The sequence below is a fragment of the Athene noctua genome, chromosome 10 (genome assembly GCF_965140245.1).
Source record: "Athene noctua chromosome 10, bAthNoc1.hap1.1, whole genome shotgun sequence".
Taxonomy (NCBI): Eukaryota; Metazoa; Chordata; class Aves; order Strigiformes; family Strigidae; genus Athene; species Athene noctua.
The window spans coordinates 18,061,801-18,075,659 of record NC_134046.1 but is presented as its reverse complement, the minus strand read 5'-3'; the positions used below and the strand labels follow the sequence as shown (position 1 = coordinate 18,075,659).

At 38.3% G+C, this 13,859-nt stretch overlaps 1 protein-coding gene across 8 annotated transcripts in view; it reads left to right on the top strand.

Annotated features, from left to right (window-relative positions):
* Nucleotides 1–13,570, top strand: part of PBRM1 (polybromo 1) — a 64,474-nt gene extending 50,904 nt beyond the window's left edge. For 4 of the 8 annotated variants that reach the window (XM_074914439.1, XM_074914440.1, XM_074914438.1 and 1 more), the window contains 3 exons: nt 8,409–8,479; nt 9,690–9,906; nt 10,419–13,570. In XM_074914439.1, coding sequence (XP_074770540.1) covers nt 8,409–8,479; nt 9,690–9,906; nt 10,419–10,591 — 461 coding nt within the window. In that variant the 3' untranslated portion in view covers nt 10,592–13,570. Of the gene's footprint in view, nt 1–1,863; nt 2,023–5,814; nt 5,971–8,408; nt 8,480–9,689; nt 9,907–10,418 lie in introns of all 8 variants that reach the window. The other 4 variants (XM_074914435.1, XM_074914436.1, XM_074914434.1 and 1 more) reach the window with 2 other exon arrangements.
* Nucleotides 13,571–13,859: the final 289 nt, after the last annotated feature.

Sequence of the window (13,859 nt, the reverse complement as noted above, 5' to 3'; positions counted from 1 at the left end):
GTTTAGTATTGAGTATTACGGTGAATGCTCAAGGCTGCACTTTTAGACACCTCCTACAGTTCCCTTCTGGCAGTGTTGTTTCATCTGTTAGTTCCACGGCAGTCATGGCTTTGATAGAGGCTAGGTAAAACTCAAGTACTGTCCTACATCAGGTCCTTCTTCAAAGCTCAGCACTCTGAGGTCTGATAAAGCTGACACTTAATAGTAATTTCTCATTCATCAGAGTGTCTCCAGGACTTTCGCTTTTGTCTGACCATTTTTTTTTAGCTGACCAAAAGTAGGTGAGAGTCAGAACAGCTGCTTCATCTTTCCCCCAAATGCTTGCTCTGCTCTGAAGAGGATTTTTCTACTTCAGGATCTACCTTTAAATGTCTTGTGTATTTTGTGCTCAATCATGTATAAGTTGCCTGTAGTAAATTTAGGAGTTTCTGTGCGTCGTCATCTCTTCCTGAAATGACAGAAGTGAAAAGAAGGAAGGAAATTACTTTGGAAATTAAACTGGTCTTTCAGTGCATGGAGGTAGCGCTAGAAGCTGCACAAACAGATTCTACAGGAGACAAACGTGTGATAGATGTTCAAAGTCATATGCTAGAGAAAATGAATAACATTGGCAGGATGCATAACTTAATCTCCTTGATGAACTTCTTCTTAGCCTTTGTTTGACAGAGGACCTTGATTGCCGTTTTAGTGGCAGTTTTCATCTTTCACCAACTGCAAGAGAACTTCTAGCCCTGCGTTCATTGTTATTAAAATTTGCTGGAGATGTATGCTGCATTCATTTATTCTTTGTTGTTCCGCATCGCGTCAGTCAGATACAACGTTCAGAGTAAACAAATCAGCAACTTGCATGCCCCCAAAGCACCTTGAGTGGGCATTCAGTATATCCTTTTTTGTTTGCTTGGGTTTTGTTTTTTTTCTTTCTTCTTCCCATGACCTTTTGCCCTTCCCTTAATATAAAATTATCCTCTGGTCAGATCCCCCTGCAGTAGATCTTTTGTTCTTGCAGTCACAGTGAGAAACTTGATTGAGATAATGACCACATTCATCGTACAAAGGACACACATGGCCTCCAGTGAGCAGCACAATGTGAGTTAGACATCTTCAGAAAAAAAAAAAAAAAAAAAAAGGAAAAAAAAAAAAATTAGTAGCTCAAAGGGGACCAAATGGGGAAAATGACAGAAAGAGGCAGAGAAAAATATTTTTGGTTCATCAAACTGCTGCTTGTTATGTTCCAAACACTAAGGACCTATCTACACTAGGGAGACTTTGCAAATGCTTCCCAACTTTGCCACCATTTTTCAGCTGCATCAGTAGTAAAATATATGGGGAGCCCAAGAACAAGCAGGCCGCTGGCTGGCACTACTGTCTGCTATTTGCATCTTATTTTAGGGCATGTCTGATAGACATGGTGCTTAAAATTCCTGCAGCAGCTGGTAGCGGATCTGAGAGCTGCTGGCCTTGGCTGCAGCTGGTTTAGCTGGGCCAGTGGTGTCAAAGGAGGGAACGTTTTGCCATGTTTTCCTAGTGCGGACTGAGCCTAGTGCTGGACTGCTGCTTCATGTTGGTAACACTGGTGTTATTATCAAATTTGTTCTTTGATTTTTAAATTTTTATTTTATTATTTATTTATTTATTTTTTAGAAAGAGATAAAACTTTGTGGAATATTTTTCATGAAAGGTTCTCTAAAAGTCTTAGCTGCAGCCACATGAAATCAAATCATATGCTGTATAAAAAGATTCATCTGTTCTACTTTATATTTGACTAAACTATGCCAGTGTTTGACTAGTCCTTTTTAATGAACAGATAATATTTTGAAATTCTGGGTTACAAAACAGAACTGAAAATCTAAAATACTTTTACAGAGCGGGCAGCTAAAGTTGCTGAGCAGCAGGAGAGAGAGCGAGCAGCACAGCAGCAGAATTCCTCCCCCCGGGCAGGCACTCCTGTCGGGGCTCTTATGGGGGTGGTGCCGCCACCAACACCAATGGGAATGCTCAATCAGCAGTTGACACCCGTTGCAGGTAAAACGTAGGAGCTATGACCATTTTTTCCTCATCCACTATATCAACCCCCTTCATAACTCTGAACACTCTCTTGGGTCACTTTGTTCTTACAGAAGAAAAAGCTCAACCTCTTCAGTCTTTCTTCATAATGAATATACATAACCGCAGTGGTAGCCTGGTAGTCCCACATTACTTGCTTCAGTAGTGAGTAGCGTGTTGAAAATGTAGGGAAAAGGGGTCCTCCTTGTGCGGTAGTCCTGTTCTGTTTGTGTGCAGTCGTGTTTATTCATTCTACTTTGCAGAGTCCATGTTTAGCCCTGCTATGGCAGGAGGGGAGCAAGCTAAATAGTCTTCTAGTGCACGCAGCATCAGCGGAAGTGGTGAAGTAGGAGGCAAATTATTACTTTTTTTAATTGTCAGGAAGGTGAGAGGCAAACAGAATCCAAACCAGATTTTAAATCCAAGCAAAAGCTTTTACAGAATTGCCAATTAGACACCAGTAACTAGAGCAGGTTAGGATCTAGAGCCATTGCAGAAACAAATATGAAATGCCAACATTGCTGGTTTATCAGGTGATTTTTCAGAAAAGAACTGAGCTTGGAGAACTCTTCCACGAGGTCCCTGTTGCTGGGTGTTGTGCTCGTTAGCACTTGAGTTCATAGAGGGTATGTTCGGATTAAGTATTTTCAGGATCAGGTCTGAAGACAGTGTAGTCCACTGGAGATTCTTGTATGGAAATCAGCCATACATCAGTGAGAAAGTGAATTGGTTATGACCTGATAGGCTGTTTTCCTTCTCCCCTTTCTAATTAAAATAATTAGATTACTTCAGTCAAGATCAAAATAGCGCCAAGTAGGTAAAAATGAGTATTTGGAGAGGGGTTGTTTGTTGTTTTTTTTTTTTTAACCTTCCTTTAGGCATTCCAATTATTCCTTTTTTTTTTTTTTGTCATTTTTCTTTTTGTTTCCTGTCTCATAGGCTGTGGCCATATTTAGAGCTGACAGCCTGAAGTGTTTTTCATCACAGTCTCTAAATCCCTTTTCAGTCAATAGGCTACATGGATGTTTAAACTGAAGGCACATTCCTTATTTGGTTCATGGTCTCCAGATTACAAAGCATTTGTTTATACTGAGTTGCATTTTTCTTTTGTTTTTTTTCACTTTGTTCTTGATAATTTTCCTCTCAACTGTTTGCAGTTGGTGTGTGTTTGTGTGGGTGTGTACACATCTGTACTTATATTAAGAAAAAGAAAAAAGGAGTTCTCCAGTGCTGATCTCTTTTGTGAGTAACCTATATCAATCTAGAATATGTAGAAATATCATCCTCTTGTGGTTATGGTTTCTTGGTTTGGTTCTTGGGTTTTTGGCATTGAGTCACTTGTCCAATTTTTTGGAGGTAGGTGTCAATGGGCAGTAATACTTACTATTGAAACTTCCTTAATACTTTTCCAAAAACATGCATACTGCAAACTACACATGATAACTTCCTGTGGCAGCCTCTTCAAAAGCAAACCTGTATTTAAGACCATCATCTTATTCAAGCAGTTAGACGTTCAAGCTTCTTCCCTTTGGCATTCTGAAATACTTCCTTAAAGTAGATGATCAAGTGGATCTTTTTAAACTCATTTTAATTTTGTGGCTCATTTGAAAAATAGCGTCTTTCATCTCTTGGTTTCCACAAGTCTAACTTAGAAGTATCTTACGCTGTTGAGACCTCTTTCACATCCTTCTCCATCATTTGATTGGTTTTCTCTAGTTCAGGTAACTTCTCCATCTCAGAAGTTCGTAGAACTTCTTCATGGCTCACGGGTCCAAGAAATCTGGATGCCTTCTGATATGCATTTCTCTTAGCGCTCAGCGCTCTAGTTTCTTGTAAATTTAGGCATTACAAAAGTTTATTTAATCTTACATTGTTATAGTAAAAAATGGGAGAACAAGTAATTTGAAAGACATCATAAATCACAGCTGTGGGAGCTGGAAATATTTTGCCCATGTTTACTAGTTTAAAATCAAAGTGGTAACTCATACATGGGGTATGAAAGTGGCTGCTCTTACAACCTTGTGATGAGCTACACAAACTGGTTTCTCACAGAGATTTGATGACAACTTTATTAATGCAGCCAGTTGTTCAGTGAGTGTTTTATTTTGAAATGTAGAAATGAGCTTTGATGATTGATAAATATGGGTTTGTTTCATTGGAGGTGTTTTGTTTTGTTTGTCTTAAAGCTTCAGATGTGTATGTGAATGCATTGAAGATGTGATTGCAGCTTGGGATGCACTGGAAGTACCAGGCAGTAGCTACAGTAAAAGCTCTTTATTCTAGGGATGCTTTTGCTGATTTTCTTCTTTTACTTTTTCCATTAGAAATACTGATTTCAGTTATGTTAAAGAGGTACAGATGAGCTTCCTGGTATTTGAAATAGGTACTGAAGACCTATTTAATAAGTATCAATCTAGATGTCCTGTGGAAAGTGAAGGTTTGAGAGAGAGATACCAGGTTTTTTGTTTTCTTGTTTGCTCCAAGCAAGCTTTTGGAATTTTAGGTTCCTCAGTCTTCCTGAGGAAGTGACAAATTCAGCTTGGATTTTGAAGCTGCTTGATCTGTTTCAATCCTGAGCTTGTGACAGCTTTGTTTTCAGTCAAAGCGGGGGTGAGTTTTTGGCCAGTCTTATTCCAGAAATCCCTTTTCTGAAAGTTTCTTTTATGAGTTACCGGAAGTGTGGCAAAGACTCAGTAGGTGCTTTCTTGGAACAGACTATAGAAGCCCCAGCAATTTTGCATTTCTGAACTTACCTCATCTCTCTAGACCTGCTTCTGTCCTCTGTCATCTTTTCATTGTCTTTCCAACCCCTTTCTTTGGTTACCTGGCAATGCATCCATTTAAATTAAAATGCCTAGAAAACAGGCAAGGGACAAGCAAGTTACATTGCAGAACTTAATAAACATAGTGCAGTTAAATATTGGGTAGGTTCACTCATGGATAGCAGCAAACCTGAGCCAAAATCAGAATAAGCCCTAAATAGTCTTCCCTCACATGCAGACAACTAAATTTATGAGTAGTAGCACAATACTGTCTTCATTGTATCATTGATTTTCCTATAAAGACACCTTGAAGACATTGACAGTGAAATTCTGTGAGGGGCTGCAGGTGGTCCTTGTAAGTCCTTTACTTTAATCTAGTGCTGTGAGTGTAAGTTACTGCAGCCCAGCACATCCAGTGCTATCAGGTTTAAAATTTTAGTTACTTCCTTAGTTCATACTGGAGATGGTTTAATAAAAATCACCTGTCACTGCCATTAGGTTTAAGTATGTGAATGTTGTAGGGCTTTTGTATTTTGCATATGCACTGCAGAAAAATATATAGGTTTTTATTTTTGTTCCAGTTGGGTTTGGTCTCTGAGCTAGCCCACATAGCAGGGCTGTACATGAAGCTTGTATACTTAGTGTTGCTCAGTGTAAGCTGAATGCAGATGGCAGAGCTTTAAGCTGTATTAAAATTGCTTGCGTTAGTAACATTTAATTGTGGCTGAATTTATTCCTTGTGTTAACATATCTGAATATTCAGCATTTATTGCCCCATGAGAAACATACAAATACACTAAATACTAATTCATCAGAAGTATAGTGTTTCATATTTATAACTTTATTTTTAATTTTTGTTCATTTTTGCAAGATACTAATTGTAGTATCCTAGTATCGTCTTGCTGTACTAAAGGTGCTTTTTTTTTTTTTTGTGGATAGTGCATGTCTTACTGTGTAGATCATATTGCATGTTATTGATGCATGTTTGAAATTTGTTGTGTCCTTCAAGGCATGATAAGTGGCTATCCACCGGTGCTGCCACCTTTGCAGGGCCCAGTTGATGGCATTGTTAGCATGGGCAGCATGCAGCCACTTCACCCAGGGGTGCCCCCACCCCACCAACTTCCGCCAGGTATGCCAGGCATCCCAGGCATCCCACCACCCGGTAAGAATGTCATCCTCATTCGCTCAGTATTTCATTTTCATGTACTTGCCATTTAACCAGTTGTTACAGAAATTATCTGCAGCTTGTTTTCATCATAGCTTTTGTTTCTGAACATTGCAGGTTTGTTTAGCTGCAGCACACACAATGCACTGCTGAATATATGAGGAATATGCAAAATGTTGACAGAATGGCATGTCCGGTAAACTGACAGGGAAAGGTTACTGGAGAACGTGATGCTGCTCCAGCAGTAGTTTTGCTCCAGCCAAAAAACTTTACAGTTGTGCTTGATTTTATAAGAGGTCTGAAAAGCTGAAATCGGTCTATTCATATCTGTATGTCATTTGAACATCATCCTTCCACTCCTCCTTTTCTCATTTAAAGTGGGATTTTAAATGAAATTTTTTGCTCTCATTCCTTACTGAACTCTTTTTCAGTATGTTAATGTTTATCAGTAGTCAGACTGCACTTAAATGAACTTGGTCATTTAAGACCCCTTGGCCACTAGAGCACTGATATGTTATTATAAAACAGTGTTCAGATTAAACCTTGTTGACAGAACAGTAACTGGAAACATTTGGGGATAAGGTAAACAATAAATAAGGCATACTATTGTGGCCAAACTTTGAATTGATTTTTGAGAGCATATCTACTACATGTTTGCCACTTTTTTGCCACACTTTTGATGAAAAGTGAGGCTGAATAAAACATAAACATTTTTCCAGTGTTAATGCCATTAACATGTCCCCATTATGGGGAAAAATGTTGATCTGCCCTCTGATCCTGTTTTCTGCTGATTCTTTCAGTTCTTACCTCTGATAACTCATGTGCTTATTTAAAAGATGTGTTTCCCATATGTTCAGCAGTTAAACAAGCTGTGGGCAAAAGTGCTCTTGTTGGCCTCCTCCTACCCCACTTGCAACTGTGTTTATCAGAAGCTCTGTTAAAGAGATTTTATCTGTGTGTAAATTTTTTGGGGTTGGTTTGCCGTTTTTTTCTTTTTTTTTTTTTTTTTTTTAAATTTATCAGTATTAGGTGTGCACCTTGTATCTTCGCTGGTGTGTAAGATTCACCATAATGTCACATAGAGGGAGTAGGAAAACGGCTTTGTGTCTGTGAGCCTGTCTCCGACTCACCAAGGCAGTGACAAGTAGCACACATCAGCCAATACAAATGGTTGAGAGGTGAATCCAGGACAATGCATTTCTTTGAAGAGTTTTTCCCGCTGGAGAGGTGGGCTGTATGTATGGTGTTTAAAACTGAGAAGATATGGATTAGGGAAAAAATAATGCCTAGCAATGGAGGACCACGTGTGAAGTGGTGCTAAATCGGGTGGGGTGGGCTAAGGGTGAAGCCATGCTCTAATGCTGGAAAAGTGAGGGTGCCCTCCTCCAGACTTCTGGTTTGTACCAAAAAAAATCCATGCCATATTCCACAACCTGTATTATCAATGTTTTTTAACTTCTGACTTGCTGTTAGTACAGATGTGTTTAAAGGGGCCTAGATCAAATGGAAAATGCATTTGAAATGTGCTTTAGTGTGCACAAAGCAGTGGCACATCTTTTGATCACTGACACAGAAATCTGCATGCAAATTAAACCCTCAGGCAGAGCATAGTTAGCTTGCAGCTTTTCCAATGAATGAATATGAGAAGTGGCATAAACAGAAAGAAAAGCAGCAGCATGTGTAATTTTCATTTTTTCAGAAGAAAGCATCTGTATGTAAAATATCGGGAAGTGCATGACTCGTTTAGAAGAGAAAAAAATTATGTAAATTTTTCTATGTAAGATTGACAGGAGTGTTTTCTGCTGCACTCTGCATTAGGGAAAAGCCTTGATATGTTTGAGAAAAACTAACAGGTTTTTTTTTTTTTAATTTATTTTAAATGTTCATTGGTCTCATATATAAGGCTATTTAAGCTTAACTTGCTAACTGTGTTTTATATTAGTGAGATCTAACAGAATTTGTGCAATGGCTTGGATTTCTTCCTGCTGTGAATTTATTTTATAAAACTGAACACAAGGAAATGTTGAATGTTACTAAGGCAAACCATCATTTCCTTAAAAGATTCCGGGAAGAACCTGTCAAGCCAAAGGCATATATTATAAATTAAAAGATATAGCCTGGCAATCACTAAGTAATGTGAAAAAACCCTGAAAACTGAAAATTATTCACTTTGCATTTCTTTAATTGAATTAATTCAACAGGCCACATACCAGTGTTTGGTAGTTGTCATGTTGGGTTTTTTTGTTTTCCATTCAGAAACTTCTAAAGTGTTTTTTTTTTTTTTTATTGGGGGAAGAAGGGGATATTTGAATGTCGTACTCTTGCTTAAAATAACTGTGAGCAATGATATCAAAGCGTAAATTCTTACTGTAGAAGACCAAAGAGGTATTTTTCACTGCTCTTAAATTTGACTAATTTTATGTTTTGAAATATAGGTGTTATAGGCCAAAATGTGTCCCCCATGGTAGGGACCCCAGCGCCTGGAGCAAGTCCTTTTGGACAGCAGGTGAGTCGTTTTTGCATTATTTATGAGGCTCTAAGGCTCTGAATTAGCATTTGAACTTCTTAGTTAAGACAAGTAGGGATTCAGTAGCCTTTCCCAGGGAGAATATAAATCAAATACATCGACGTATTTAGAACCAGTTACTATCTTACACTCAAGAGGGTATGTCTGTATTTATTGGCTGGATTGTTGTTAGACTGATCAGGTTCTGCCCAGTGGGATAACTTCTGCAGTATAGGCAAGACTTTGTTTTGTTTTCCTTCTACTGAACTAAGATGAGTCATTTCAACACACTGTTAAGCTGCTGATAATTTAGGGTTTCCATGCTTTGGTGATGCAGAGATGATGCTGTCCACTTTCTCAGCCGTTGATGAGTAGGTAAAAACTGTTTTGTTTGCTCCCATATTTTACAAACTCACGAAGCAGATGTTCGTTGGCAGGTCAGAATTTGTGAGTTTGGGTAACACATGATGATCAGATGTTCCTTCTCAGTGATTAATACAGATGAAGTGTTCAGCACACTTCCACTTTATGGACTATATTTTTGTGTCATAAAGAGAAATGTGGTTTTGGTTAGAGGGTGTGAAAAAAAAAAAAGAAGTTGAGTGAGAAAGTAGTAAAGTGTGTATGTCATGACATTGAGTTATTCCAGACCACAGGATATCTGTGCTAAGAGTTCTCAGTACTGCTTCTTAATCACAATGGTGGGAATTCTTCTGTGTGACTATGATTTATTTGTGTGCCTGCAGTTGTTGCCCGACAGTGATTAGCATTTATTCTGTGGAAGTATCCCAGTTGTCCAAGGATCAGGATCAATTTGGATTAGATGTTTTAGAGATAAACCCCGCACTTCACAGACCACATGGTTTATGATCTAATTAGAGAAAACATGAAATAAAAAGGAGGCAAAAGGAGTAATTAAGGGTAATAGGAGGGAGGATAAATGGTGATAGTAATGAGAATATTTTTACATAGATTAGACATACGAGCAATGTTCTCTGTTAGATATGAATATGGTTTGTTTGCACTTCCTCTGTCTCTGCATCTTGGTGACCCCGAGTCCTGGATGACGTGGGTGTCTTCCAGAGAAATTATGCCTTTGCTTGTAACCTGCTTTGAAGCTCCAGTGTATGAGGATGACCTGATGCACAGATGCAAAGCGGCTTCCCTGCAGTTCCTCAAAAGTGATCTCTCCGTCACTTTGTCATTGCAGATAGGAATCCTTGGCCCACCGGGACAGCAGGCACCCCCTCCATATCCCGGGCAGAGCCCAGTGAGTCAGCCAGTTATGCAGCAGCCCACAACTCCCATGTTCGTCTCCCCTCCACCAAAGACACAGAGGCTTCTTCATTCTGAAGCCTATCTGAAATATATTGAGGGGCTTAGTGCTGAATCAAATAGTATTAGCAAGTGGGACCAGACCCTTGCAGGTAAGGCTTTTGATAGAGTGGGATGTTTCCAGGCAGAACACACTTGTTTGTAACAATATTTTTTGCTTGTATGGAAAATGCTAAATAAATCTGCTACTTAATAAAATGTACACATGCAAGTAATTGTTAAAAACAAATCAGCAGACTGGGCATATATATGTTACCAGTAGGCTAATTCCATTGATGTTGTATAAATCTAAGAATCAATTGAATGGGTTTTAAATACTAGGGGTAAAATTTATACCATTGAATTATATTCACCTTTTTCTAGAAAAAAGATGGTGAATAGATGTTGGAATGGGCTACCCAGGGCAGTGGTGGAGTCCCCATCCCTGGAGGTGTTTAAGAGTCAGGTTGATATAACACATAGGAATATGGTATAGCTGAGAATGGTCAGTGTGAGGTTAATGGTTGGACTGGATGATTTTCAAGGTCTTTTCCAACCAAGATGATTCTGTGATTCTGTGACTATCAAAGCCAGTAGATAATCGGACCATTTCTTGACCTTCCAGCACGAAGACGAGATGTCCACTTATCAAAAGAACAAGAGAGCCGACTCCCTTCACACTGGTTGAAAAGTAAAGGGGCTCATACCACAATGGCCGATGCGTTATGGCGTCTGCGAGACTTGATGCTACGAGACACCCTTAATATCCGTCAGGCGTACAACATAGAAAATGTTTAGTCGCATAATTGCTTCTTTCTTTGATACTGGCATATAAGGAGTAAGGAGTTTTGTGGAACAATAGCTGTTTTAGTTACTGGGTGGGAAGAGATAACCAACAATAATTTGTATTGCATTTTACTGTACATTGCAAGACCATTTTTATATAAGGACACTTTTAATAAGCATATTTCACTTTTTGTTATATTAAGTTGACTTTATCAAATACACGGATTTTTGCATATGTTTCCTTTGTTTGAAAGGCGATTTCATAATTGGTTAAGTGTAGTCAAGGATTCATCTTTCTTATACTTTATTGCTGAGAATATGATGCCATTGTTTTTATATAAAAGAAGAAAAATGAAAACAAAAGTATTTACAGATTGATACAGTGGAATGTGAAAATTAGTCATAGTTTACATCTTAGAAGAATGTGTGTACATGTGCTTGTGTGTGCTAGCCACTTCCAGCAGAAATCTCACTTGGATGTGAACAGGGAGGATCTCTTAAAAGAAGTTAAAGGTAAGATGTGCATTGACACTAGGGAAAAACGACATTTCAAGTCAATACCAAGGCAGCTGACTGGGCCACAGCAATCATGGAAGTGCTAGTGTGGACGGGTCAAGGGTGTCTTGACTGCTAATGTTGTCCAATCCTGTCCAGTTATTTAATTGTGTAGCCAAGGCCATTGTGATCCTAAATCAGTAACAAAATACAAGTGCTGGCATGCCCTTAGAAGGTGAAATGTTTCATCTACCATGACCTGCTATGGGGGTTCTGTGATGTCCCTACCACCGAGCAGTGGGAAAGGGACACTTTCTCCCTAAGCAGTTCTGTCTGCCTGTAGGAGAGACATGCAGAACTTCAAACCAGTTCAGGTCTTGGAAGGTAAGTTAGAGGAGAAAGAAATTTGTTAGTGAAGTAACGTGATGTTTTTTAATTCACACATGTTCTGTTCATGATTGGGCTTTGTAAGACATTTTTGTATGCTTCTTTAAGTGTATTGTTTCACCTTAATGAAAGTTTTGCAATGCAAAATTTGGGAGAAATTTGACACTTTGAAGTAAAATACTACTGTATGGTATGTGTAAGTTCAGCATACCTAGTACGCTGGAGAAAGAGTACTTTCATTGCAGCCTTCAGAGGGTTTGGGGTTTATTTCTTTCCTTTTTTTTTTTTTTGCTAAGTAAGGTAGGTATAGACTCTTCTTGCCAAATTTAAAGAGTTGTGACTGCCTTCTGCTAAAGGCTTACCTGTCCTCATAACTAATCAACCTTTTGGACTGGAAGGTTATTTGTTTAAAGGTAAATAATTTCATATATTTAATTTTAGAAAAGTAATTAATACTTTTGGATTGCATTAAGTAACTGGGAAAGTTATATTAATTTGAAAAAATTGTTGGCAGGAATGTGGTTGCTGCAACACAGTCTAAAAGAACTGATTTACTGATACACTTCATCTTACTGCTAGAGATGTTCATCATGTGAAATTTTTTTTTCAAGTCTAATAGTACAGAACATTTTTATTTGAGTACATTTGGCAGAAGGCTAAATTATTTTTCTTCAAATACTGGATATCTTGGGTTCTGTTTTGCTGATGTAATTAATACTGATGAGGGAAGTGACATGTGCAAGTACAAACTGTTATTTAATTTTACTGGCTAATTCCTCTCCCTCTCCTATTGCAATCCTCCAGTCATTGCACAGAGAACCATGTAATTACAGATAGGCACTTAAGGACAGTTTAAGTCAGATGTGCAATGATGTGAAGAAAATGGAGCTAAGCAACATATAGGGAAATTACAGTTTTGAACTCTACAAGTAACACACCTGTGGTACAGAAATTCTTTACTGACCTTTGTAAATGACCAAGTTTATTTAATAAAGTAGAAACTAAATAGTCTTAGATCACCCCCATATATACAGTATCATCTTAAAATGTGTTTAAATTACCATAGGCTTTGCAATTTTTAGCCACAAAGACAGGATGTTGAAGCGAATCAGGCAGCAAATCCTAGTTTTTGAGTATTTGGAACTACCATGACTTGTACTAATACACCACCAGATTCTCCTACTTCTCAGCATTAACAAAAAGGACACCAAAGAACCTGGGATGGATTTTAGTTAAGTTATTGTTTTATTTATTTTCTTTTGAGGACTGGATGGGACTCCCTTTGGAGCCTGTATTACTCAGATGTTTAATTTATCTGAAGGTCAGTGATGAGCAGACTTGCAGCACTGGCTCTCTCCTGCCTGAGCAGCTGAAGCCCTCCTTTCACTGCTCTTTCCGGCCCAGGAGCAAGAGATTGGAAGTGCAAATGAAACCTGGGTCCTCCCGCAAGGCAGTGCAGAGCACTACCACTAAGCCACTGGGCTGGCCCTAATCAATTATTTTAAGCTTTATTTATTTCAAAATCATGTCTCTATATATTGGAGGCATTTCAGTCAATTGCAGTAAAAATTAGGATATAATGGCTACAGTCTAGAATTCAAAACCAGCAAAAGAAACTGTTTTCTGACTCTGGTTTAAAAAAAAAAAAAAAAAAAGACATGTCTGTCTGTCTCTCTTTCTCTCTCTGGGTGTTTGAACCCCTCATTTGTTTTTCACTGCCGTTCATTGTACTGGCATAAACAAAACTTTCATATTAAAATAAAAGTATGTATGGGAAATGGTTGGCTTCTGAGAGAGTGGAAAATAGATTAATCTAGGACCGGTATTTTCATAAACCAGTTGGAGACAACTAATAATTATTGTTCTCTTCCTTCAGTCCTTCCCTTCCATGAGAATATTTACTGTTTGTGTAAAAAATCAAAACGTTGATGTTGGTGACTTTTTTTTTTTTCAGCGTATGTTTTTGGACCTGGTTAATCCATGCTTGGCTTTTCATTAGATCTTGTACTCCTGAAGGTTAAGCTGCTAACCAGGTTTATAACATGTATGTACCATCACTTTGTTTACCTGAGTCTTTTTAATTTGAATAAAAATAGTTTGCAAAGTGTTTTGGATTAACCAGGTTTGAGTGTCCCATCAAGACTTTTGGTAGGATTTTATTTCAAGTAATTTTGGCTGTTGCTGATCCAGTTTTTATCAAGTCCTTGGTACATGTGTGCTTGTGTGTGGCTAAAGAATCCTTTTTATATTGTCTTGTGTATTGAAAGATGTGCCTGGTAGGTGCTAAGAACAGTGATTCTGAAAAACGTGGTTGAAGATTGAGCCATAAGGACCACAAACAGTAAACCGTAAAAAGTATGTGACACATTGGGAACAAGCTGAGTAGAGATTATAAGAT